Raw genomic sequence first — 23,520 nt, 5'->3', positions numbered from 1 at the left:
ATTTCTCTATCTCTCTATCTCCATCTCTCTATCTGTTTCTCTCTCTATCTTTCTATCTATCACTGGCTATCTCTATCACTCTATCTCTATATATCCCTGCCTATTTCTCTATCTCTCTATCTCTATCCATCTCCATCTGTATCTCTATCTGTCCCTATCTCTATATCTGTATCCCTATATTTTTATCTCTCTCTGTCTATCTCTCTATCTATCTTTCTATCTATCACTCTCACTCTATCTCTATCTATCTGCCTATCTATCTATTTCTATAGCTATCTCTTTATCTCTCTATCTCTGTATCTCTATCCATCTCTATCTGTATCTCTATCTGTCCCTATCTCTATATCTGTATCCTTATATTTTTATCTCTCTCTGTCTATCTCTCTATCTATCTATCTATCTATCTATCTATCTATCACTCTCACTCTATCTCTATCTATCTGCCTATCTATCTATTTCTATAGCTATCTCTTTATCTCTCTATCTCTATCTCTATCCATCTCTATCTGTCTGTATCTGTCTCTATATCTATCTATCTATCTATCTATCTATCTATCTATCTATCTATCTATGTTTATCTTTCTATCAATCTCTATCTCTATCTCTCTATCTTTGTCTTTCTATCTCTATCACTCTATCTATTTCCATCTCTCTCTATCTATCTCTATATCTCTATCTCTCTATCTATCTCTGTCTTTCTATATCTATCTCTAGCTCTATCTCTGTCTGTATTTCTCTATCTATTTCTATAACTATATTTACCTGTTTATCTATTTCTGTCTCTATCTCTGTTTCTTTATCTCTCTCTCTCTCTCTCTCTCTCTCTCTCTCTCTCTCTCTCTCTCTCTCTCTCTCTCTCTCTCTCTCTCTCTCTCTCTCTATATATATATATATATATATATATATATATATATATATACGAGGTCTGTGATAAAAGTAACGGACCTTATTATCAGACATGCTTGAACCCTCGTGGGCATGCGAGAGTTTTTTCACGCCTGTCGGTTACGTCATTCGCCTGTGGGCAGTCTTTGAGTGAGGAGTTGCCCACCCTCTTGTCGATTTTTTTTTCATTGTTTAGGAATGACTCAGAGACTGCTGCTTTGTTTAATCAAAATTTTTTCAAAAACTGTAAGGCACAACTGAGTGGACACCATTCGATAAATTCAGCTGGTTTTCGGTAAACATTTTAACGGCTGATGAGAGATTTTGGTCTGGTAGTGTCGCTTTAAGGACAGCCCACGGCCCCTTGACGGCGATCTGCGCTTCGAGGCGGCAGCGTCTCGCTGTTTCAAGTTGAAAACTTCCACATTTCAGGCTCTGTCGACCCAGTAAGTCGTCAGAGAACAGAGAACTTTCAGAAGAAGTCGGCATGAGGAGTTTATTCGGACATTCCATTGTTAACGGACATTTTGTAATGAAAGAACGTGCGGGCAGAGTCGCATGTCGGGCCGGACCCGACCACGGGGAGTCACGACAGGAAAAACACCTCCGTTGGAAAACTTAACGGACAAGTTGGAACATGCCCAAGATGTTAAACAATTTCTCAGTTACTCACTTGTTGAAAGCCATCAAAAGCCACCTGAATTTTACATATGGTTTTCAACACGGAGGTGTTTTTCCTGTCGTGGCGCACACAGATTCGCCGAGTCGTCACGGAAACGACTCGACGAATTTGTGTGCACGTCTTTCATTACAAAATGTCCTTAAACAGTGGAATGTCCGCATAAAGTCCTCATGCCGGCCTCTTCTGAATCTTCTCTGTTCTCTCATGACGTCCTGGGTGAATTAAGCCTTAAATTAGGATGTTTTCGGGTCGAAACAGGCCGACGACGGCGCCTGGAAGCGCTGCACGACATCCCGCTCCGTGGGAAGTCCTTACAGCGACAGAAACACCCCATAATCTCTCATCAGCCGTTAAACTTTTCACCGAAAACCAGCTTAATTTCTCGAATAGTGTCCACTCGGATATTCCTCACAGGTCCAGAAAAAATGTTGATAAAGCAACGCGCGCCGTCCGCAGCGGCTATTCAGACAAAGAGATTCTGACGGGCGGGGTGGAGCATTCCTCACTCAAGGCCTGCCCACAGGCGAATGACGTCACCGACAGGCGTGAAAAAACTCATGCATGCACACGAGGGTTCAAGCTTGTCTGACGTAAAAACATATGAATCAAATCCATTTATGTTTTGAAAAAAATAAAAAGGACCGCTTTTTTCATCACAGACCTTGTGTGTGTGTGTGTGTGTGTGTGTGTATATATATATATATATGTGTATATATATATATGAGGTCTGTCAATAAAGTAACGTACCTTTTTATTTTTTTCAAAAACTATATGGATTTGAATCACGTGCGATTACATCAGCCAACCTTGAACCCTCGTGCGCATGCGTGGGTTTTTTTCACGCCTGTCGATTACGTCATTCGCCTGTGGGCAGGCCTTGAGTGACGAGTGCTCCACCCCTCCCGTCGGAATCTCTTTGTCTGAGAACTTCCTGAGAGACTGGCGTTTTGCTTGATCAAAATTTTTTCAAAAACTGAGAGGCATATCGAAGTGGACACCATTCGAGAAATTCAACTGGTTTTCGGTGAAAATTTTAACGGCTGATGAGAGATTATGGCGTGATGCTGTCGCTTTAAGGACTGCCCATGGAGCGGGACGTCGCGACGCGCCCTGAGCCGCCGCTGTCTGCCTGTTTCGAGCTGAAAACCTCCAAATTTAAGCCTCTGTTGATCCAGGACGTCGTGAGAGAACAGAGAACTTTCAGGAGAGGTCGGTATCAGCAGTTTATCCGGACATTCCACTGTTAAAGGAGATTTTGTAATGAAAGATGGTGCGGCGGCACAGGAAAAACACCTCCGTGTTGATAACCATTTGTAAAATCCAGGTGGCTTTTGATGGCTTTCAGTTGAGTGAGTATCTGAGAAATTGTTTAACAGCTGGACATGTTCCAAGTTGTCCTTAAGGCTTCCAACGGAGGTGTTTTTCCTGTGCCGCCGCGCATCGCCGGCTGTGTCCCGATGCGCGGACCCGTCTGCACTTTCTTTCATTACAAAATCTCCTTTAACAGTGGAATGTCCGGATAAACTGCTGATCTCGACCTCTTCTGAAAGTTCTCTGTTCTCTCACGACGTCCTGGGTCAACAGAGGCATAAATTTGGAAGCTTTCAGCTCGAAACAGACAAACAGCGGCGGCTCAGGGCGCGTCGCGACATCTCGCTCCGTGGGCAGTCCTTAAAGTGACAGCAACAGTCCATAATCTCTCATCAGCCGTTAAAATTTTCACAGAAAACCAGCTGAATTTCTCGAATGATGTCCACTTTGATGTGCCTCACAGTTTTTGAAAAAATTTTGATCAAGCAAAGCGTCAGTCTCTCAGGAAGTTCTCAGACAAAGAGATTCCGACGGGAGGGGTGGAGCACTCCTCACTCAAAGCCTGCCCACAGGCGAATGACATATCCGACAGGCGTGAAAAAACTCTTGCATGCCCACGAGGGTTCAAGCTTGTCTGATGTAATCACACGTGATTCAAATCCATATAGTTTTTGAAAAAAATAAAACCGATACTTTATTGATAGACCTCATATGTGTGTGTGTGTGTGTGTGTGTGTTAAAATAGGTGTTACCACGTTACAAATACATCATTTTCAGTTTTAGAAGTGTTTATTTGGAGCTAGCTTTCAAATAATATATGAACATGAGCTTTTGAAGAGCAGAAGTTAGCTTTGAGTTAGCAGATGTTAGTGTGCCTAAATGTATTTTAAATCATTTCAGAGGTGTATTGGTTCCAAAAATAGCATTTTCAGTTTTCGAAGTGTTTATTTCTCGCTAGCTTTTACGTAATGTATGACAAAGAGGTTATATTTACACACAAATGAAACAGAGTTTGCAGCTAGCAACCAAACTGTGATGTCACAGTGGAGCCCTACTCTGATTGGTTGTCACGTCATTCAAATAGTAAACGGACCCGATTGAAACAGAATGTCACTTTTTAACCTCTTAAAATACCTCTTCAAATAGGTAAAGGTTAGCCATCTTTGAACTTGTCCAAGTTGTATGTCCCAAGAAATTTCCCTGTTAATTTTAACACTGTGGCATTAATAGGACTGGATTTATGCTGAGCACAGACGGACGGACGCAAAGCCTTCGCAGTACCCGATGGCCAACCCCAGGAACCCCATACTTTAACAGCAGATAATCCTGATGACATGTTACTGTAAACAACACATTGCAAACCTCCCCCAACTAACACCTCAACCACAGAACTGCTGCATCAGAAATATAAAAAGGTTTTCAAGTCTATCTAGCAGAATACTGTGCTTGATGGTATCAAACACTGTACTGAGATCTAGCAACAATAGTACAGATGCAGTATCTGAATCTATGAAAAGGCCAAAAAAAAAAACTTTGAGTGCAGTTTCCAGTGAATAGTACACCAAAAATGCTGACTGCAAAGACTCAAACAGATTATTCCATAGCTCTGAATAACAGTTTATAGCAATGGGCCAAGAACCATTCCCTGAGGAAACCCATACTTTCGCAGCAGAGAATCTTGATGACGTTATTCATGGCGCACCCTAAATGCTAGCTGCAACAGCTCAAAAAGATTATTCTGTGACAGATATGTTAAGAGATGCCCCAACATCACTTTCTCCAATATTTTTTTGATTAAAAATGCAATATTAGGGACAAGTACAAATTCCAATACATTTGTCTTGAAATTTGCACCTGCAGCATTTTAGAAAAACAGTGCAGTGTGGCTGAACAATATAGGATTTGGGGAAGCTGTGCTTACAGTATAGGCTCACTATGAACCTCATATGCTGCATTTTCTTCGCTTTGAACCAGCTTGGTTAGATGTTTGAGCAAGGTCAATCTGACGGCTGTGCCGTGATGCAGCGGTTTGCTGAAGCCACTGCGTTATATTTGGACAGGTGTGGTTCGGCGCATTAAACAGGCAAATAAAATAATTGATGTATTAGCAGCAATAAAGTGAGAGGCAGAGAAAAGATGAAGTGAGGGGCCACGAGATGATGTGCAGCACTTCTTGCAGCGAAACATCTCTTTGCTTTTAACTGTGTTGAACTGTGTGCGTTTATGCTGCAGTTATTTAGTAATTCACAACCAGAGGGCACAGATCTATTTGGAGGGTTTTTTTTCCTCATCACCACCACCATTTTTCTTAATTTCGGTTTCATACCTTTTTTTTTTTTTTTTTTGTCATTCTTTCAAACTTTCTCAGCTGTAGATGTTTTGTCTTGTGGTGTGCAGGTCTGTGAGAATAAGAGTGAGCTCTTCCTTCCTGTGCACATCAGTTCCAGTTAACTTCATGTGCACTCATTCAGTCACTCACTCAGCAGACAGCAGCAGAGATGACAGAGGGCACCATGAGATGAAGAGCTAATAAAGAAAATGGTCATACTTGCAGCAGGCGCGGGTGCACAGATGCTTCTGCAGGCCACTCGTGGGGAGATGAGGGTGGGTGGGATGGTCGAGCAGAAGACTGGACAATGCTGAGATGGAGAAAAACAAGTGGAGGTTCAAGTTCAGCCGCTTGCTGACTGTTTACCAGTTTAAAAAGCAGCAAAACAAAAATTTGGCAAACAGCGCCACCCACTTTACCGCCTGCAGGACAGCAGATGTGACGGGTACCGAGGCTTTACCTGAAGGAGGCAACCAGTGGACGGTAAAGACCTTTACACACTTTGAGCAGTCAGCGGAAAAGGCGCTATTAAAGCAGCTTCATTTATCATTTAAAAAGCAGAGAACATGAAGTTCACAAAGTGTCGACTGACGCTCATTGGCAGGCCAGGCGTTGAACGTCGAGGTTCAGCTGAAAGTCAGCCGACTCTGATTTCCTGTTGTCAGACACAATTGTTGATAGTTTGAGACACATAACTAGAAGGGAACTCAGAGAGCACAGACCTCCACCAGACCACCACTGACAAGGAACAGATCTTGATTCTGAAAATGTCACTTTTGATCCTGATCACTCTTGGCATTTTATTCTGACTGCTGACATTTGATCTTGATCCTTGATGTTGACCCTTTTTTCTGACTGCCGTCACCAACATTTGATTCTGGTTGCTGCCGTTTGATCCAGATCCTTAATCTTGGTCCTTTATTCTGACTCCTGACATTTGATAACAATCTTTGATTTTGACCCTTCATTCAAACTGCTGACCTTTGATCATGATCATCAACTAATTATTGAACCCAGCTAAAGAGGTTTTGTTTTTGTCACTGTCTGTGTGTGTCAGGATCAAAGATCAAAGACATGATCAGAGTTAAAGGAATGAATTGGGATCAAGGATCAAAGACAGGCTCTGCCCTTTGACCAGGATTAAAAGCATGATGAGGATCAAAGATAAAGACCCATCCCTTGACCTACGGTCCCCACAAAATTTAATCAGCACAGAACATGCCCCATTCTTCATGTCCGACCACCTAAGCTAGCAGGCTAACCTCTGTTTGGTGTTTATTAAATCATATTTTTGGGGATTGCATGGTGGTTGTAATGATCTGCATTGGTGTGGACATTGAAAGATACGAGCTGCTTATTTTCTCGGTAATCCTGCATTAACAGGGCTTTTCGGATCAGGCTACCAATAGCTGCTAAATGTACTAACGCTATTAGCAGACAAGATTAAATACTACAAGAAGTTTTCACTCAGCGCAAATATTGCAGCACGGACATCTTAGAAGATCCGTTAGGATGTTTCACCACACAACAAGCCAGATTATTCCGTGTGTTTATAAAAAACACTCCAAATGAAACAGACACAGTCTCCACAACAGGTAGCATCCGCTAGCTGTTTGCTGTCACTCAAAGTGACCACACCCCTAAATATACTGACATTTATGGCTTAAAATGTCATAAACTAAGAAGTTAGAAAAAATATACACCCCCTGTACAGTTCTCACAAAGGAGGAAACTATCAGTAGAGACCAAAACTGTTTTGGAACCAGGCTGTAAACATGTTTATTTCTGCTCTAAAGTTGGACATTTTAACATGGACTCCTATGGGAATGTATTCTCTTTTGGAACCAGCCTCAAGCGGCCGGTCAAGGAACATTTTCTTCTTCCAGTAGGGCGTCATCTGACACTATCGAAGCTTCCCGCTTAGTTGTATCACATAAGCTGCACATCAGAAACTTCCTGCTCATCATTCTCCTAAAATTATGATGTAAGAATGAGTAATTATGTCTCTTGGGTGGACTACAGTCTGCAGGTTTTCATTCCATCCACTCCACTTAGCAGTAAATCTTGCAGAGGAGTTTGGTGTGAATGAAAATCTGCAGACTGGGAGCACATGGTTTCTGGGTCCTGAGAAAGGAGAAACTCTGTCTCAGAAGAAAAGCACTGTTGTTGAAACTTGGTGATGCTTTGACAAAAAAATAAAAATACGTGATCAAAGTGTTCAGGGTGTTACCACGTCGATGAGGTCGACACCAGGCCTGCAGTAAGCAATTGTGTGGTTGTCAGCGCTGATGGCGCTCCACCCTGGGAAGCTTTTGTCTTGAACGTCTCTAAAATTAAAAAAAAAAGGTCAACTTGAGGTTGTCAAACACACCTGCAAAACTGTACTGGTGGGTCATATGAAGACATGGTATATATTGTGGCACGTGCACTGGGTTACGGTCATATAGTATTTTAACATTGACACTGTCACATTTCATGCATTTAAAAAAACACAGGTGTTTTCGCTGTTGTTCTTCCTCTTTCTTTTGCATTACTGTAAATGGCAGAAGTCAAGTGAGTTTCCTGAAAAGTTATTTCACCATCTATAAACTAATTCTCATTGCAAATAGTCACGTAGTCATTAAATAATTTGCATATATGTATTGTGCGATCAGGTCCATATGTATTTGGACAGTTACACGCTTTTCACAATTTTGCCTCTATACAGCTTAGGAGGAGGTCTAGGTTTCTGTGGTGGGTACATTATTGCAGATGTGACTTCATGGTGCAACCTTTGACCGTTACATCACCAGTTATACAACATCAAGATAGAGTGGAACAGAGATGTCAGAAGGCACATGGGAGAATCCGGTGTAGATTTAATCTTGTTCTATCCCCCAGCGGGAATATAAAATTGCACACTATGGATCTTTGTGTGTGTGTGTGTGTGTGTGTGTGTGTGTGTGTGTGTGTGTGTGTGTGTGTGTGTGTGTGTGTGTGTGTGTGTGTGTGTGTGTGTGTGTGTGTGTGTCAGTTGTCTGAATCTCACCAAATTTTAACATTGGTTGTTTTCACAAAGCTCCAGTTGGGAGATCTAAAAACAGTCAGTGCCTCTTTCAGATACTTGTATTGCTTTTCTTGGGCCTAGGCACTTGTTGGGATGCTTTTTGCCTGATCTGTTCTTGGGTCTAGGTACTTGTTGGGATGCTTTTTGCCTAATCTTTTCTTGGGCCTAGGCACTTGTTGGGATGCTTTTTGCCTAATGTTTTCTTGGGCCTATGCACTTGTTGGGATGCTTTTTGCCTAATCTTTTCTTGGGCCTAGGTACTTGTTAGGATGCTTTTTGCCTAATGTTTTCTTGGGCCTAGGCACTTGTTGGGATGCTTTTTGCCTAATGTTTTCTTGGGCCTAGGCACTTGTTGGGATGCTTTTTGCCTAATGTTTTCTTGGGCCTAGGCACTTGTTGGGATGCTTTTTGCCTAATCTTTTCTTGGGCCTAGGTACTTGTTAGGATGCTTTTTGCCTAATGTTTTCTTGGGCCTAGGCACTTGTTGGGATGCTTTTTGCCTAATGTTTTCTTGGGCCTAGGCACTTGTTGGGATGCTTTTTGCCTAATGTTTTCTTGGGCCTAGGCACTTGTTGGGATGCTTTTTGCCTAATCTTTTCTTGGGCCTAGGCACTTGTTGGGATGCTTTTTGCCTAATGTTTTCTTGGGCCTAGGCACTTGTTGGGATGCTTTTTGCCTAATCTTTTCTTGGGCCTAGGTATTTGTTGGGATGCGTTTTGCCTAATCTTTTCTTGGGCCTAGGCACTTGGGATGCTTTTTGCCTAATCTTTTCTTCGGCCTAGGCACTTGTTGGGATGCTTTTTGCCTAATGTTGCAGGGTTTTAATTTTATTTTTATTTATTTTTATTGTAAGTGCATTGAGATGTTTATTATTATGCACTAAACAAACTGTTAAACTGTTATGATAACCTCCAGTTTGTGTTCCAGTGGGTGATGGTTAATCAAAAAGAAGGTGTGTGTGTTTGGGAGGAGGGGAGGGGGCTTCCTCTGTAGACCACAATATGCAAGTTCCTGTCATCACTTTGTGAACATCACAGTGAAGAAAAGCCAAACTGTTATTCTACATATACACTCATGTGAACTTGGTGTTGCTTGCACTTCCTGGGTTTTGAATTTGACCCATGTCTCGTCTGCATATCTGAGCCAGTGAGTTGGTGTAATTCCTCATCACCTCTGTTCCCTTCACCAACATGCCCATTGAAGTCTGTGCAGATCATCTCACTCTTTCATACTTGGGTACACTCTTAACCACCTCATCTAACTCACTCCAGAAATTGTCTTTTTCTTTCATCTCACACCCTACCTGTGGGGCATATGCACTGATGATATTAATCATCACCCCTTCAGTTTCCAACTTCACACTTATCACCGTGTCAGACACTCGCTTAACCTTGAACATATACTCTTCCTTTAGAACAGGGGTATTCAACTGATTCCAGAAAGGGCCGAGAGGGTGCAGGTTTTCTTTGATTAACATCACTTTGAGCAGATGGAATCAGTTCATCAGTGAAATCTCATGGTGGACCAGGTGATTTCAAAGAAAACCTGCACCTCCTTGGCCCTTTCTGGAATCATTTGAATACCCCTGCTTTAGAATAACCCCAACACCACCAAACACACCATGATGCAACATACCTCTGATGCTCCTGGCCTTACATTCCTTGGTCTCTTGTACACACAGTATGTTGATCTGTCTCCTCTCCATCTTATCAGCCTGTGCTCTCCCTTTACCAGTCATATTGCCAACAGTCAAAGTCCAAAGTTTTACTTCCACTGTTCTAACATTCCTCCTCTCCCGCTGCCTTTGGACATGCCTCTTCCATGCCCTATTGTAGCCCAGTTTCTGCTGGCACCCTGTTGGACAACAGCAGTGGTGGCGGTCATTGTTAACCCTGGCCTCAACCGATCCTGTATACAAATTTGATTTGTGATGTACATGTTTGGTTTGGCAAAATTTACGCCGGATGCCCTTCCTGACACAACCCTACTCATTTATGTAGACTTGGGACAATCATTCTGAATGCAGTGGCTTGTACACCCAATATGGCTGAGGTATTTATGGCCTCTGAAAATGGAGGAAAAACAAGTTAATCCTATATTGGCCTCGAGGCCCATGGGGCCATTGGCTATCCCCAGTGGAACTGAACCCTGTTCTGTATGTTGGACAGTGGTACATTGGAGCTCCTAGCCCAGAGAGCTAATAAGTGCTCTGCAACTGAAGGGACTGTGTTTAAAAATAGCTATAGTTCCTAAATGTTTATGATGATATTGTTGTATAATACCTTGAATTAAATCTGATAATGTACAATAAAAGCACATCTTGGGTTTATTTCAACTCCAAAGTTTTATCGACATCGTCTCTTCTCATCACATGTCCAAACCAGCTCAACCTGCATTCTTGCACTTTCTTTGATATTTTTCCTGGTTTTGTTGTATCTTTAAATTTCTGTTACTTCCATCTGTGTAATTCCACACATCCATCCATCCATCCAACACTTTCTATTCGGTCGTTCTCTTGCAGTCTTTTCATTGCCCACTTCCTGGCCTATACAGTAGTGTTCAGAATAATAGTAGTGCTATGTTACTACTATGTCTGATTCTGATTCTGATGTGACTGAAAACATTAATCCAGGTTTTGAGTATATTTCTTATTGTTACATGGGAAACAAGGTACCAGTAGATTCAGTAGATTCTCACAAATCCAACAAGACCAAGCATTCATGATATGCACACTCTTAAGGCTATGAAATTGGGCTATTAGTAAAAAAAAAAAGTAGAAAAGGGGGTGTTCACAATAATAGTAGCATCTGCTGTTGACGCTACAAACTCAAAACAATTATGTTCTAACTGCTTTTTTAGCAATCCTGTGAATCACTAAACTAGTATTTAGTTGTATAACCACAGTTTTTCATGATTTCTTCACATCTACGAGGCATTAATTTTGTTGGTTTGGAACCAGGATTTTGCTTGTTTACTAGTGTGCTTGGGGTCATTGTCTTGTTGAAACACCCATTTCAAGGGCATGTCCTCTTCAGTATAAGGCAACATGATCTCTTCAAGTATTTTGACATATGCAAACTGATCCATGATACCTGGTATGCGATATATAGGCCCAACACCATTGTAGGAGAAACATGCCCATATCATGATGCTTGCACCACCATGCTTCACTGTCTTCACTGTGAACTGTGGCTTGAATTCAGAGTTTGGGGGTTGTCTCACAAACTGTCTGCGGCCCTTGGACCCAAAAAGAACAATTTTACTCTCATCAGTCCACAAAATATTCCTCCATTTCTCTTTAGGCCAGTTGATGTGTTCTTTGGCAAATTGTGACCTCTTCTGCACATGTCTTTTATATAACAGAGGGACTTTGCGGGGGATTCTTGCAAATAAATTAGCTTCACACAGGCATCTTCTAACTGTCACAGCACTTACAGGTAACTCCAGACTGTCTTTGATCATCCTGGAGCTGATCAATGGGTGAGCCTTTGCCATTCTGGTTATTCTTCTATCCATTTTGATGGTTGTTTTCCATTTTCTTCCACGTGTCTCTGTTTTTTTGTCCGTTTCAAAGCATCAGAGATCATTGTAGATGAACAGCCTATCATTTTTTGAACCTTCATATTAGTTTTCCCCTCTCCAATCAACTTTTTAATCAAACTATGCTGTTCTTCTGAACAATGTCTTGAACATCCCATATTCCTCAGGCTTTCAAAGAGAAAAGCATGTTCAACAGGTGCTGGCTTCATCCTTAAATAGGGGACACCTGATTCACACCTGTTTGTTCCACAAAATTGACAAACTCACTGACTGAATGCCACACTACTGTTATTGTGAATACCCCCTTTTCTACTTTTGTTTTTACTAATAGCCCAATTTCATAGCCTTAAGAGTGTGAATATCATGAATGCTTGGTCTTGTTGGATTTGTGAGAATCTACTGAATCTAGTGGTACCTTGTTTCCCATGTAACAATAAGAAATATACTCAAAACCTGGATTAATCTTTTAGTCACATATCACTACTATTATTCTGAACACTACTGTACGTTATTGCTGGTCTTGCCTTAACCCTTGTCTTGATTTGTTGGTTGCGACACACTCCTGATAGTCTCTCTGTATCAGTTACCAGTGATTCCCCTGATGACCTGCTAATTGTTTCAGCTCCACTGCACAGTCAACATTGTCTAATCTATGAAAGCAAATTCTGCCCATCAGTTATGTCTTGTGTTACCAATTGGTTGATTGCACTTGTTCCCTTGTGTCTTTCCCTCTTCAGGAAGATGGAGACTTCAAGGAGATCAACATTACCCATGTGGTGAAGGAGGGCTCAGAAAAGGCTGATGCCTCCCACTTTGAACTGCTCAAAGTTTTAGGACAGGGATCATTTGGAAAGGTATCAGAAATACTCACACATATCAGTCTAGTTTCCCCCAAGTTCTCGCCCTGATTTTGGATTGTCTTTGCTTTTTTGCGGGGTGTTCTTGTCGCAGGTGTTCCTGGTGCGAAAGGTGACCCCTCCTGATGCAAACCAACTCTACGCCATGAAAGTTCTTAAGAAGGCAACACTCAAAGGTGTAGTAGTCTGTGGTGGGCTTGAATGATGTTGTCATATGAGGGCCGATTGAAAGGTTTTGAGCCTGACCCAGAGAAAGTAGGGGGTTGTTCTCCAGCTTTTGCATTCTAAGAGATCTCACATTTCTCGGGAATGTGTGAAGTTTTGACTCACTGGGTGCAATGTTAAGATGTGGAATTCTCAGAATGCAAAAGACAGAGAACCACACACTGCTTTGTTTGGTTCAGACTCAAAACTTCTTAATCGGCCTGTAGTTGGACGATATTAAAAGATGAGAAATGGTATCTAACCTTTGAACCCCTCACGGGTGCGTGAGAGCTATTTGCAGCTGCTCTGTTTAGGTTTCAGTGAGTTTACATACACAGTTATGTGACTGATGGGACTTGTATTTTTAATCAAGAACAAACAACTTGAAAGACACACTTGAATGTCCAGTTATATTTACCACGATTTCCACACTATAAGTTGCATTTTTTTTTGTTAACTTGTTTGGCTGGTCCTGCGACTTATATTTCAAAGTAACTTGTATGTCAAAAATATACTTCACTATCATCTACGGCCACAGGATGGCAGTGTCTACACCAGGGGTGGCCAAGTTCGGTCCTCGAGAGCCACATTCCTGACACTCTTAGTTGTCTCCTTGCTCCAACACACCTGAATCCAATGAAAGACTGGCCACCCCGGTCTACACACTCATGAAAGGCTGCTCCTACGACTCCAATTCCAATGAAGTTGGGGAATTATGTAAAATGTAAATAAAAACAGAATAAAGTGATTTGCAAATTCTGTTCAACCTATATTCAATTTAATACACCACAAAGACAAGATATTTAATGTTCAAATTGATAAACTTCATTGTTTTTGTGCAAATATTTGCTCATTTGGTCTGTGGTCTGATGAGTCCATATTTTAAAGTGTTTTTGGAAATCATAGACGTCGTGTCCTCTAGACAAAAGAGGGAAAAGACCATCCAGATTGTTACCAGCGCAAAGTTCAAAAGCCAGCATCTGTGATGGTATGGGGGTGTGTTAGTGCCCATGGCATGGACAACTTACACATCTGTGATGGCTCCATCAGTGCTGAAAGGTACATCCAGGTTTTGGAGCAACACATGCTGCCATCCAAGCAATGTCTTTTTCAGGGACATCCCTGCTTATTTCAGCAAGACAATGCCAAGCCACATTCTGCACGTGTTACAACAACATGGCTTCGTAGTTAAAGAGTGCGGGTGCTAGACTGGCCTGCCTGCCGTCCAGACCTGTCGTCCATTGAAAATGTGTGGTGCATTATGAAGCGCAAAATACGACAACGAAGACCCCGAACTGTTGAACAACTGAAGTCGTACATTAAGCAAAAATGGGAAAGAATTCCACATACAGTGTCCTCAGTTCCCAAATGCTTATTGAGTGTTGTTAGAAGGAAAGGTGATGTAACACAGTGGGAAACATACCACTGTCCCAACTTGTTTGAAACGTGTTGCAGGCATCCATTTCAAAATGAGCAAATATTTGCACAAAAACAATAAAGTTTATCAGTTTGAACATTAAATATCTTGTCTTTGTGGTGTATTCAATTGTATATAGGTTGAAGACGATTTGCAAATCATTGTATTGTTTTTATTTACATTTTACACAATGTCCCAACTTCATTGGAATTGGGGTTGTATATACTAATCTGAACGAGGTACTGTCTGAGCTGGCACTAATGCAGTAAAGTTGTGTAGGATTAGGGTTGGGGTTTGAATCAATTCAGAACTGTCCACATCTGCATTGTAAAGTATCTAAGACTTGTTTCCCCTTTTTTCTTTTGTTTTTCATGGTTTACAGTGAGGGACCGAGTGAGGACCAAGATGGAGAGAAACATCCTGGCAGATGTCAACCATCCATTTGTTGTCAAACTGCACTACGGTCAGTCAGCGTGAAGCTCAGTGCATCTTTAATTCTGACACTTGACCATTCTGGTGTGTCCTGACCAGTGTTGCCACAGTTACTTTGAAAATGTAATCCAATTACTGATTACTCCTTTAAAAAAGTAACTTAGTTACTTTACTGATTACTCCATTTTAAAAGTAGCTAAGTTAGATTACTAGTTGCTTTATTAGTTACTTTCAGCAGCTGCCGACAACAGCCCCCCGCCAACTCAACATGAAAATGATAACCTTTTTTGCCAATACTCACTTTATAGTCACCCTTTCTTTACTTTAGTGAACATAAATACTTTTTTTTATAAAAAAATAAAATAAAGACATCTTTCTTGACCTCATATGTAACTGTTGACAGCATCGTAACGGTAAAACTTCTAATTCTAACTTCTAAATTTCTAACCAACATTGTTTATAAATGTAACTATTAAATTCTTTCATTTTCTAACATTTAAATTCTTTCTAAACATTTTATTGTTGAAATTATTATTATTATTATTATTATAAGTAGTATCAGTAGTAGTAATACTATGAAAAAATGTCTTCAAAAGTGGACCTTTAATCAAGGCCTGTTGTGGGGAGCCATGTCTCCCCCCTCCATCTACGCCCTCGTCCCACATGGATGTGCCCCTGGCTTGTTTGAGCAGAAGAATGGATAACGTTTATTTATGCACAAAACATGATCAGATTGGCAGGTAATAAAGTTTTATCAGTGTTTTTTATATCATGTTGTCCTCAGAAAGAGACTTTCGGTGCATTTGGGTCAGAAAAAAAAGTGTTAGTATTTGTGCATCTCGGATCAGCTGTTTTTAGCGAGGACACACACAGCGGCACAAAGTTTAAAAAAAAAAAAAAAACGTAAAAATGTCTTTCTAAAAGCATAGCTTTGAGCATCACCCTGCGCTTTGAGAGACAACTTTTTTCAACTCGGAGCTACTGCACACCGGATAGGCTCTGTGCTCACAGCTCGCTAAAAGTGGACGAAGTAGGCAGTTCAACTAAATGCCGACCTCCCCCTGCTCACAGGCCAGATTTAATGCTGCAATCGACCCTCGATACAAAATAATAGGAACACACAGTGACTTGAAGTAACTTTAATCTGATTACTGATATGGAAAGATTAAAACGTTAGATTACTCAGGACTGAAAAAAGCAGTCAGATTGGCATCACTGGTCCTGACATTGTGTAGGTGCTCGTGTTGCCTCATTAATGTTAAATCAGATGAGTATTAATATGTTTGTGTGCACATTTGTAGCATTTCAGACTGAAGGGAAGCTGTACCTGATCCTGGACTTCCTCAGAGGAGGCGATCTCTTCACCAGACTCTCTAAAGAGGTCAGACCGTTTGTCTGCTCTGCTGACCTGACGTCAGGTTCTCTTTTCTTCACCTGGTTATCTCACTTTTAACAGTTCTTGACAACACTGTTCCTTTGTGTTTTTGCGTTTCTGTAACTCAGGTGATGTTCACTGAAGAAGACGTGAAGTTTTATCTGGCGGAGCTGGCGCTAGGACTGGACCACCTCCACAGCCTGGGGATTATCTACAGAGACCTCAAACCTGAAAAGTAAGTTCAAAGACACACAGTTAAAACAGGAACACGAGTCGAGGGATGAACAACATCTTGCAATAATGTTCAGAAATAACATTGCAGCATGTGGCAGATCTCAGAAAGCTTCTCAAAGTTAGTGCAATTAAAAGTTTGAGAAGCTAAATGTCACAAAAACAAATGGACACGAGGTGTCGTGTGGAATGATCTTCTGAATTATACACTGGGGAAGCGCTCGTTCACTCTGAAGACGCCGTTATTTCAAGCAGTCTAAGTGATGCTTCCGCCTCAAGCAAACACAGATGGACTTTCTTTCTTAGCTGGAGTTAAAATCAAAATTTTCCATCCCATGAGAATGATTCAGTTGTTAATGCCCTTTAACTGCACCTGTAGACATGGTGCATTAAAGTTCACCAGATGCAGTCATCTTTGTCCTCAATACATGTTCTTTTATTCTGGTGAGTTACAAGATGGTAGCATTTATCATTAACTGAGGCCATCAAAATATGGCCGTCGGGTATTGCGAAGGCTTTGTGTCTGTCCATCTGTCTGTCCATCTGTCTGTGCTCAGCATAAGTCCAGTCCTATTTCTGCCAGAGGCTTCAAATTCACAGGGAACATTCTTGGGACACAGACCTTGGACAGTTTCAAAGACGGCTAACCTTGACCTATTTTAAGAAGTTAAAAACTCACACTCTGGTTCATATTTTTATGCTATGAATCATGCAAATCTGCTTTTTTTGTTTGTTTGTTTTTTAGAGGCAGGGGTGACAGCCAATCAGAGTAGTGTGGAGCGTGATGTCACTGGCTGGTCTCTCTCTGGCGTTCTAAAACTGATTCATTTATGGGTTTATATAACGTGTTTCTCATATATTATGTAAAGACTAGTGAGAAATAAACACTTCTAAAACTGAAAACATTTTTTTGAAACCTGATAGCACCTCTGGAGTGATTTACAAGACATTTCGCAAATGTTACCATGGTGACGTCACAGGCTGGTCTAGCTAGCTGCTAACTCCATTTCGTTTGTGTGTAAATATAACATCTCTCATATATTATGTAAAAGCTAGCAACAAATAAACACTTCTAAAACTGAAAACGCTGTATTTGTAACCTGATAACACCTCTGGAGTGATTTGCAAGACATTTCGTAGATGTTAGCGTGGTGATGTCACAGGCTAGTCTAGCTAGCTGCTAACTCCATTTCGTTTGTGTGTAAATATAACATCTCTCATATATTATGTAAAAGCTAGCAACAAATAAACACTTCTAAAACTGAAAACGCTGTATTTGTTACCTGATAACACCTCTGGAGTGATTTGCAAGACATTTCACAAATGTTAGCGTGGTGACTTCACAGGCTGGCCTAGCTAGCTGCTAACTCCATTTTGTTTGTGTGTAAATATAGCATCTCTCATATATTATGTAAAAGCTATCCACAAATAAACACTTCTAAAACTGAAAATGCTGTTATTGAAACCTGATAACACCTCTGGAGTGATTTACAAGACATCTTGCGGACGTCAGCGTGCACTCTATCTTCCGCTAACTCAAAGCTAACGTCTGCTCTTGTCAAAAGCTCATGTATGCGTATAAGCACACCCTCCTGCAGACGCCATTAAAAGGTAAATCAAATATTGTTTAGGATTGATTGATTGAGTTTATTCTGCAACATCAATATAAACATATAGAGGATTGATAGAGGTGATGATTGAACGTGTGCAAATTGTACATAAGACAATAGGATCTTAATTAATGTAAATTATAATAAATATGTAATTAATTTTACACACACACACACAAACACACACATATATATATATATATATATAGTTTGCACTGGGATACCAATTAAACAGTCGCAAATTATAAAGAAGACAATGTTTATATGGCCGAGGGTGTTTTAGCATTGCGTTATATTTGTTTGAGTTATGGTCTACAGAAGCTGGCTGGGATGGACTCACTCACCCACATATCTGAATTTTCGCTGCAAAGTCTTGCACTTACAAACATTTGAGGGATATTTTTCTGGATTAACTATATTTCAGCTCTCATCCACACACTGATATTAGCAGCAGTGTGCATGCAACAGTACAGGGACCTACTCTTGAAAATGTTGCTTTTACTGCCTCTAGTGGTCAAAATCGACACAGTGATTGCAGATTGCAGAGGATTCCATAAATGTGATAGTTGTAGAATTCCAGACGCTGCAGACTTTTATGGTGCTGACATTTAACAATGTTGTCTTGCAGCATCCTCCTGGATGAGGAGGGACACATCAAACTCACAGGTGAGTCCTCGTCTCCTTCATGCACGCTCTGTTCCACACAGCCGTGCACTTTCTTGCCTTCTGCTCTGTTGACCTTCATTACTCACAGTGTGCTGGCAGCCTTATCTAACGACTCCATGGGCCGGTGCATTTTTCTCACATTCTTTATTGCTCTTTATCTTATCATCATCCATAATCGCAGCCAGTTCTTGCATTTGAACCAAAGGTGACCTCAGAAGATGTTTGACAGTTGGTCAGCAAAAAAAAACAAGTCACAGTGGTGACGGTACAAGAGAATAAATGCCAGGTTTAAAGCTACAGTGTGTAGGTTTTACAAGTTTCATGTGGGTGCTTGAAATCCTCGAAGAGTGCTTGAAAATGTTTGAAAATGAAACATCATTGTCAATTTATATAGACATCTCTGTCATGTCCATCTCATGAAACATATAAACTCTTGTAAATATATGATTTCCGTTTGTAAATTAATTTTTATTTCTCTCTTGTGATGAAGCTGCATTCTGATTGGTCAAAAATGTGAACGCGACTGGTACACTTTTCTCATCTCTGATCACAAAAGTGTTGAGTGAGTCACGCCGGATGCGCCAGACTTTCTCGTTTGTGGCGGCAAAATTCAGCAAGTGTTTCACTTTTAAACAACCAAAGTACACAAATACACAAGTCACAAGAGCTGCCATTCCTACGATGATGTTGAGTTCAGTTTAACTGGTCAAAATGTTAGAATGTCACCGGTTCTTTGTTCTCCCAGACTGTTTATCTTGATTGTGCTTGTATGAAAGTGTCCTCATAAAACAATGTTTTATCCTTCTAAAGGCATCTAAAGAGCATTGAATTTTGCAAAAATTTCCCAGGGAAGGCTGCACAGACCTCTCTCTCCCTCAGGTGGCTGCTTGGTGTTCGTGTTTTTCCACCCCAAGCCATTTGAGTTTATAATCTTATTTTCTTTTTAATCTTTCTGACATAATAGCTGAAAGGTTTTAGCCATGCTCATGCTCCACTGAAGCATTTACTCAAAAAAAAAAAAGTCTGAATGACCTAAATGACATAGTGAGATGCCGAAGAGTTTTGCTCGTTATGTCCGCGACATATACATATTAAATGGCTTATTTCCAGTATTACAAAGTGCTTTACAGAAAACTGAAAAGGAGAATATGCTAAAAATATATCTCTTTTAGGGAGCAATAGGAGCAGCACAGCACATTGGAGCCTGTAACTGTGTGTCTGTTCAGTTGTATTGACTGTGTTTTGTTTTGTTTTTTCTTCTTCCAGATTTTGGTTTGTGCAAAGAAGCCATTGACCATGAGAAGAAAGCGTATTCCTTCTGTGGTACAGTGGAGTACATGGCGCCAGAAGTTGTGAACAGGCAGGGACACATCCACAGCGCTGACTGGTGGTCATTTGGAGTACTGATGGTAAGGGGTGTGGAGAGGAAAATATGTAAATGGTAAATGCTTTTTCATCTGCATCAGACGCTCAAAGCACTTTACAATAATGCCTCACATTCACCCCGATGTGAGGGTGCTGCCATACAATGTACTCACAACAGGAAAAAATATTTACATTAATTTCACACTCATGAAAAGTAATATGCAACTCACCGTTTACAGCATTTAAAGCTCTGGAAAGTCAACCTTGTATTGCACCAGTAGAGGTGACTGTATTTTTCCTCTCTTAGTTTGAGATGTTGACAGGAGCGCTGCCATTCCAAGGGAAAGACCGTAAAGACACTATGAACCTGATTCTGAAGTGAGTTACCTTCTGGACACATGGCTTGTGGCTTGTAAATCTCATCACTGACAACCATTCGATACGCACTTCGATACACTACCAGCGATACAGTACATATAGCAATACAATTTCAGCTCAGTTTATTTTCATTTATATAGCGCCAAATCACAATAAGGTTGCCTCAAGGTGCTTCACACAAGTAAGGTCTAACCTTACCAACCCCCAGAGCAGCAGTGGTAAGGAAAAACTCCCTCTGAGGAAGAAAGCTCAAGCAGACCAGACTCAAAGAGGTGACCCTCTGCTTGGGCCATGCTACAGACATAAATGACAAAGCAGTTTACAAAATGAACATACCGGAAATGTTGCCAGTGCACAGGACAGTTTCTGGAAGAGACACCACATCCATATGGAGCCCCACCTCAAACAGAGAGAAAAGAAAAAAGCAGAATCAAGCATCAGAAACACAACAAATATAGTGTAATTTGTCAGCATTGGGCAACAAGAAAAACAGAAGCAATACTAAGGTGATCGCCGACCACTAGCCCTACGTTTCACTGAAAGACCCAGAATTTAGATAAAGTTGAGGCCGCTGTCCGCTCTGTTTACTAATAAAATGAATTAAAAGAGTAAAAAGCGTAGTACCATACTATGCCAGTATGCTAGCCATACGAAAGGGAAAATAAGTGTGTCTTGAGTCTAGATTTCAAAGTCTATGCAGAATCTGACTTTTATTGACGCAGGGAGATCATTCCACAGAACAGGGGCACGATAAGAGAAAGCGCTATGACCCGCAGACTTTTTATTCACTCTAGGGATACTAAGTAGTCCTGCACCTTGAGAACGCAAAGCCCGGGCTGGTATGTAGGGTTTAATTAGGTGAGCTAGGTAGGGAGGTGCCAGCCCATGAAGAATTTTATATGTTAGTAGCAGAACCTTAAAATCTGATCTCACTGTGACAGGAAGCATGACATTACTGACGATGCGATGCAATACAATTCACCCTGTTCCCAATTCAATGCAATTTGATATGTATTTGATGGCGATTCAATTGTCACAATGCAATATATGTGATTTGGTGCGATACAATGCGATTCAACATGATGCAAAGTAATTATACCAGAAATTTAAATAGAAAATAAGAAGCTGCAATTTAGTATGGCACTGTGGTATTCTTCTTCTTCTTCTTCTGATACTACTAGATGCAGACGACTTGTTTTACTCCTTATAAGCAGCAAATTTACCAGATTCAACATTAAGGAACAAGAATCTGTTCCCTCATATGTGGAACCCTTTTCATTACACTGTCAGGACTTAAAACAGTAAACAGTAAGACAACATCACTCACAATGAGTGACTTAAAGTGAGTCTCTCATTGACAGAGTACCACCTTGGCAAAGTAATTCTCAAAGTAATTTGAGATATTTATATTTTTGTCAGCAGTTTTGTTGGAGCTCAGTTTACAATCTGAGGAATCCCAGTGGAGCAACAGCGGCCGTATGGTTTAGCACCACGGTATTCTTTACAGATGACCTGCTTCTTCTCAAGTTTCCCATCTTTTTTTAAAAAGCCAAAGTATCTCCAAACATCTGATTTAAATGTTTTAGGTGCGTCAAAAAAATCTCTAACCGCTCGCGGACCTCCATGTTTGTTGTGGTAGAAATGTGTTTTCAGGCTTCCGTCCGTGTTCAAAATACAACACGAAGCAGCGACGTTGTCTTCAGTGTGCCTCGAATGTGCCAAGCACATAGCGAGCAATGCATCATGATTTCGCCCGTCAGTTGATGCACAATGAATGAATCAATACACTCACATCGCGCTCATTTGTATCTAGATACCGATTCGTATTGATTAAACCAATCTGGCCACTGCATACTAGGCAGCGGCCAGAAGCCACTGCCTAGTATGCAGTGGCTTCTGGCTGAAGTCATATCAGGTGTAATAGTTTGGGCCGGGTGTGATCTGTCTCTCCCTGCAGGGCGCGCCTGGGAATGCCTCAGTTTCTCAGTCTAGAAGCTCAGTCTCTACTCAGGGCTTTGTTCAAGAGGAACCCCGCCAACAGGCTGGGTTAGTGTCATCGCTATGAAAAGTTCTTTGTCATATTTATGAAAACCATGTGTTTTATTGGCGCCACATTGAGATTCTTATTGCGGGTTCTTCACCTTGTGTTTGCAGGTTCTGGTCCAGATGGTGCAGAAGAGATCAAACGGCACTGCTTCTTCTCTACTATAGACTGGAATGTGAGTGTCACTGTACAGTACTTTGAAGCAGTCGTTCATGTCTGTCAAGGAGAAAATATTACATGTACTAGGTGATAGTACCCATGGCCATGAAGACAGGAAGGGCTATGGCAAGCTGACATTTGAAGTCAGATGTTGATGTCTGGCTGACCTTGCCCAGGCCAAGTCTGGACTCCACCTAAGTGTGTGTACCACGTCCAGATCAGGTTGAAAATCAAATTCCCAGACCTTCATCTTTGGCAAAATCACTGCTTTAAAGGCAGTTTTGGGGTCAACCTTGACTGACATACCAAGTTTAGTAGAAATCTGCAAAAGGGCTTGGGAGCAACAGGCCAGGAGGTAGACATAACCTCGGCCTCAATGATTGACCTTTGGCAAAGTGGTTAATGCACTTGGTTTCAGTGCGGAAGGTTCCCGGTTCGAATCCCACCCTTGCCACATTTCTCCATGTAATGTGGACTTGCGTCAGGAAGGGCATAAAACTTGTGCTAATTCAACATGCAGATCCACCTTGGATTTGCTGTGGCGACCCTGAGTGGAAAACAAGGGAGTAGCCGAAGGAACTTCCTATTGACTGACTCCAGAAACCACCTCTACACATGTGCCACATTTACTGCAAATCAGAGTGGAAAACCATACATTTTTACCTTTTACCCCAATGACCTAGACCACAACGATTGACATTTGGCAAATTTAACCTTGTCTTGGCAATTCTAGAACCTACCACCATATGTATAATGAAAATGTAAATTGACCCCAGTGATTGCCCTTTAGGAAACTGGATCTCGCCTGGACAGATCTAGAACCCGCCACATTTGGTGGACATTGAAGTCAAAAATCAAAATTTGGACTATTACCTTTATTGATCTTGACCTTTGCCAAAACACACATTTTAAGGACAATTCTGGGGTTGACAGTCATCCACATATCACGTTTAGTGGAACAGACTAGTTATAGTATGACTTTCCTTTTG

At 41.1% G+C, this 23,520-nt stretch overlaps 1 protein-coding gene across 5 annotated transcripts in view; it reads left to right on the top strand.

The window, feature by feature from the left end:
- Positions 1–23,520, top strand: part of rps6ka1 (ribosomal protein S6 kinase a, polypeptide 1) — a 125,057-nt gene that overhangs the window by 91,330 nt on the left and 10,207 nt on the right. For 3 of the 5 annotated variants that reach the window (XM_034195190.1, XM_034195192.1, XM_034195193.1), the window contains exons 3-12: positions 12,531–12,647; positions 12,745–12,826; positions 14,654–14,734; positions 16,005–16,084; positions 16,207–16,313; positions 18,548–18,585; positions 19,852–19,994; positions 20,258–20,328; positions 22,286–22,374; positions 22,483–22,547. In XM_034195190.1, the coding sequence (XP_034051081.1) occupies positions 12,531–12,647; positions 12,745–12,826; positions 14,654–14,734; positions 16,005–16,084; positions 16,207–16,313; positions 18,548–18,585; positions 19,852–19,994; positions 20,258–20,328; positions 22,286–22,374; positions 22,483–22,547 (873 nt within the window). Of the gene's footprint in view, positions 1–3,013; positions 3,019–4,870; positions 4,875–5,390; positions 5,691–12,530; positions 12,648–12,744; positions 12,827–14,653; positions 14,735–16,004; positions 16,085–16,206; positions 16,314–18,547; positions 18,586–19,851; positions 19,995–20,257; positions 20,329–22,285; positions 22,375–22,482; positions 22,548–23,520 lie in introns of those variants that run through there. The other 2 variants (XM_034195194.1, XM_034195189.1) reach the window with 2 other exon arrangements.

Source organism: Thalassophryne amazonica, chromosome 19 (genome assembly GCF_902500255.1).
Source record: "Thalassophryne amazonica chromosome 19, fThaAma1.1, whole genome shotgun sequence".
Lineage (NCBI taxonomy): Eukaryota > Metazoa > Chordata > Actinopteri > Batrachoidiformes > Batrachoididae > Thalassophryne > Thalassophryne amazonica.
This window is presented reverse-complemented; position numbering and strand designations above follow the sequence as displayed.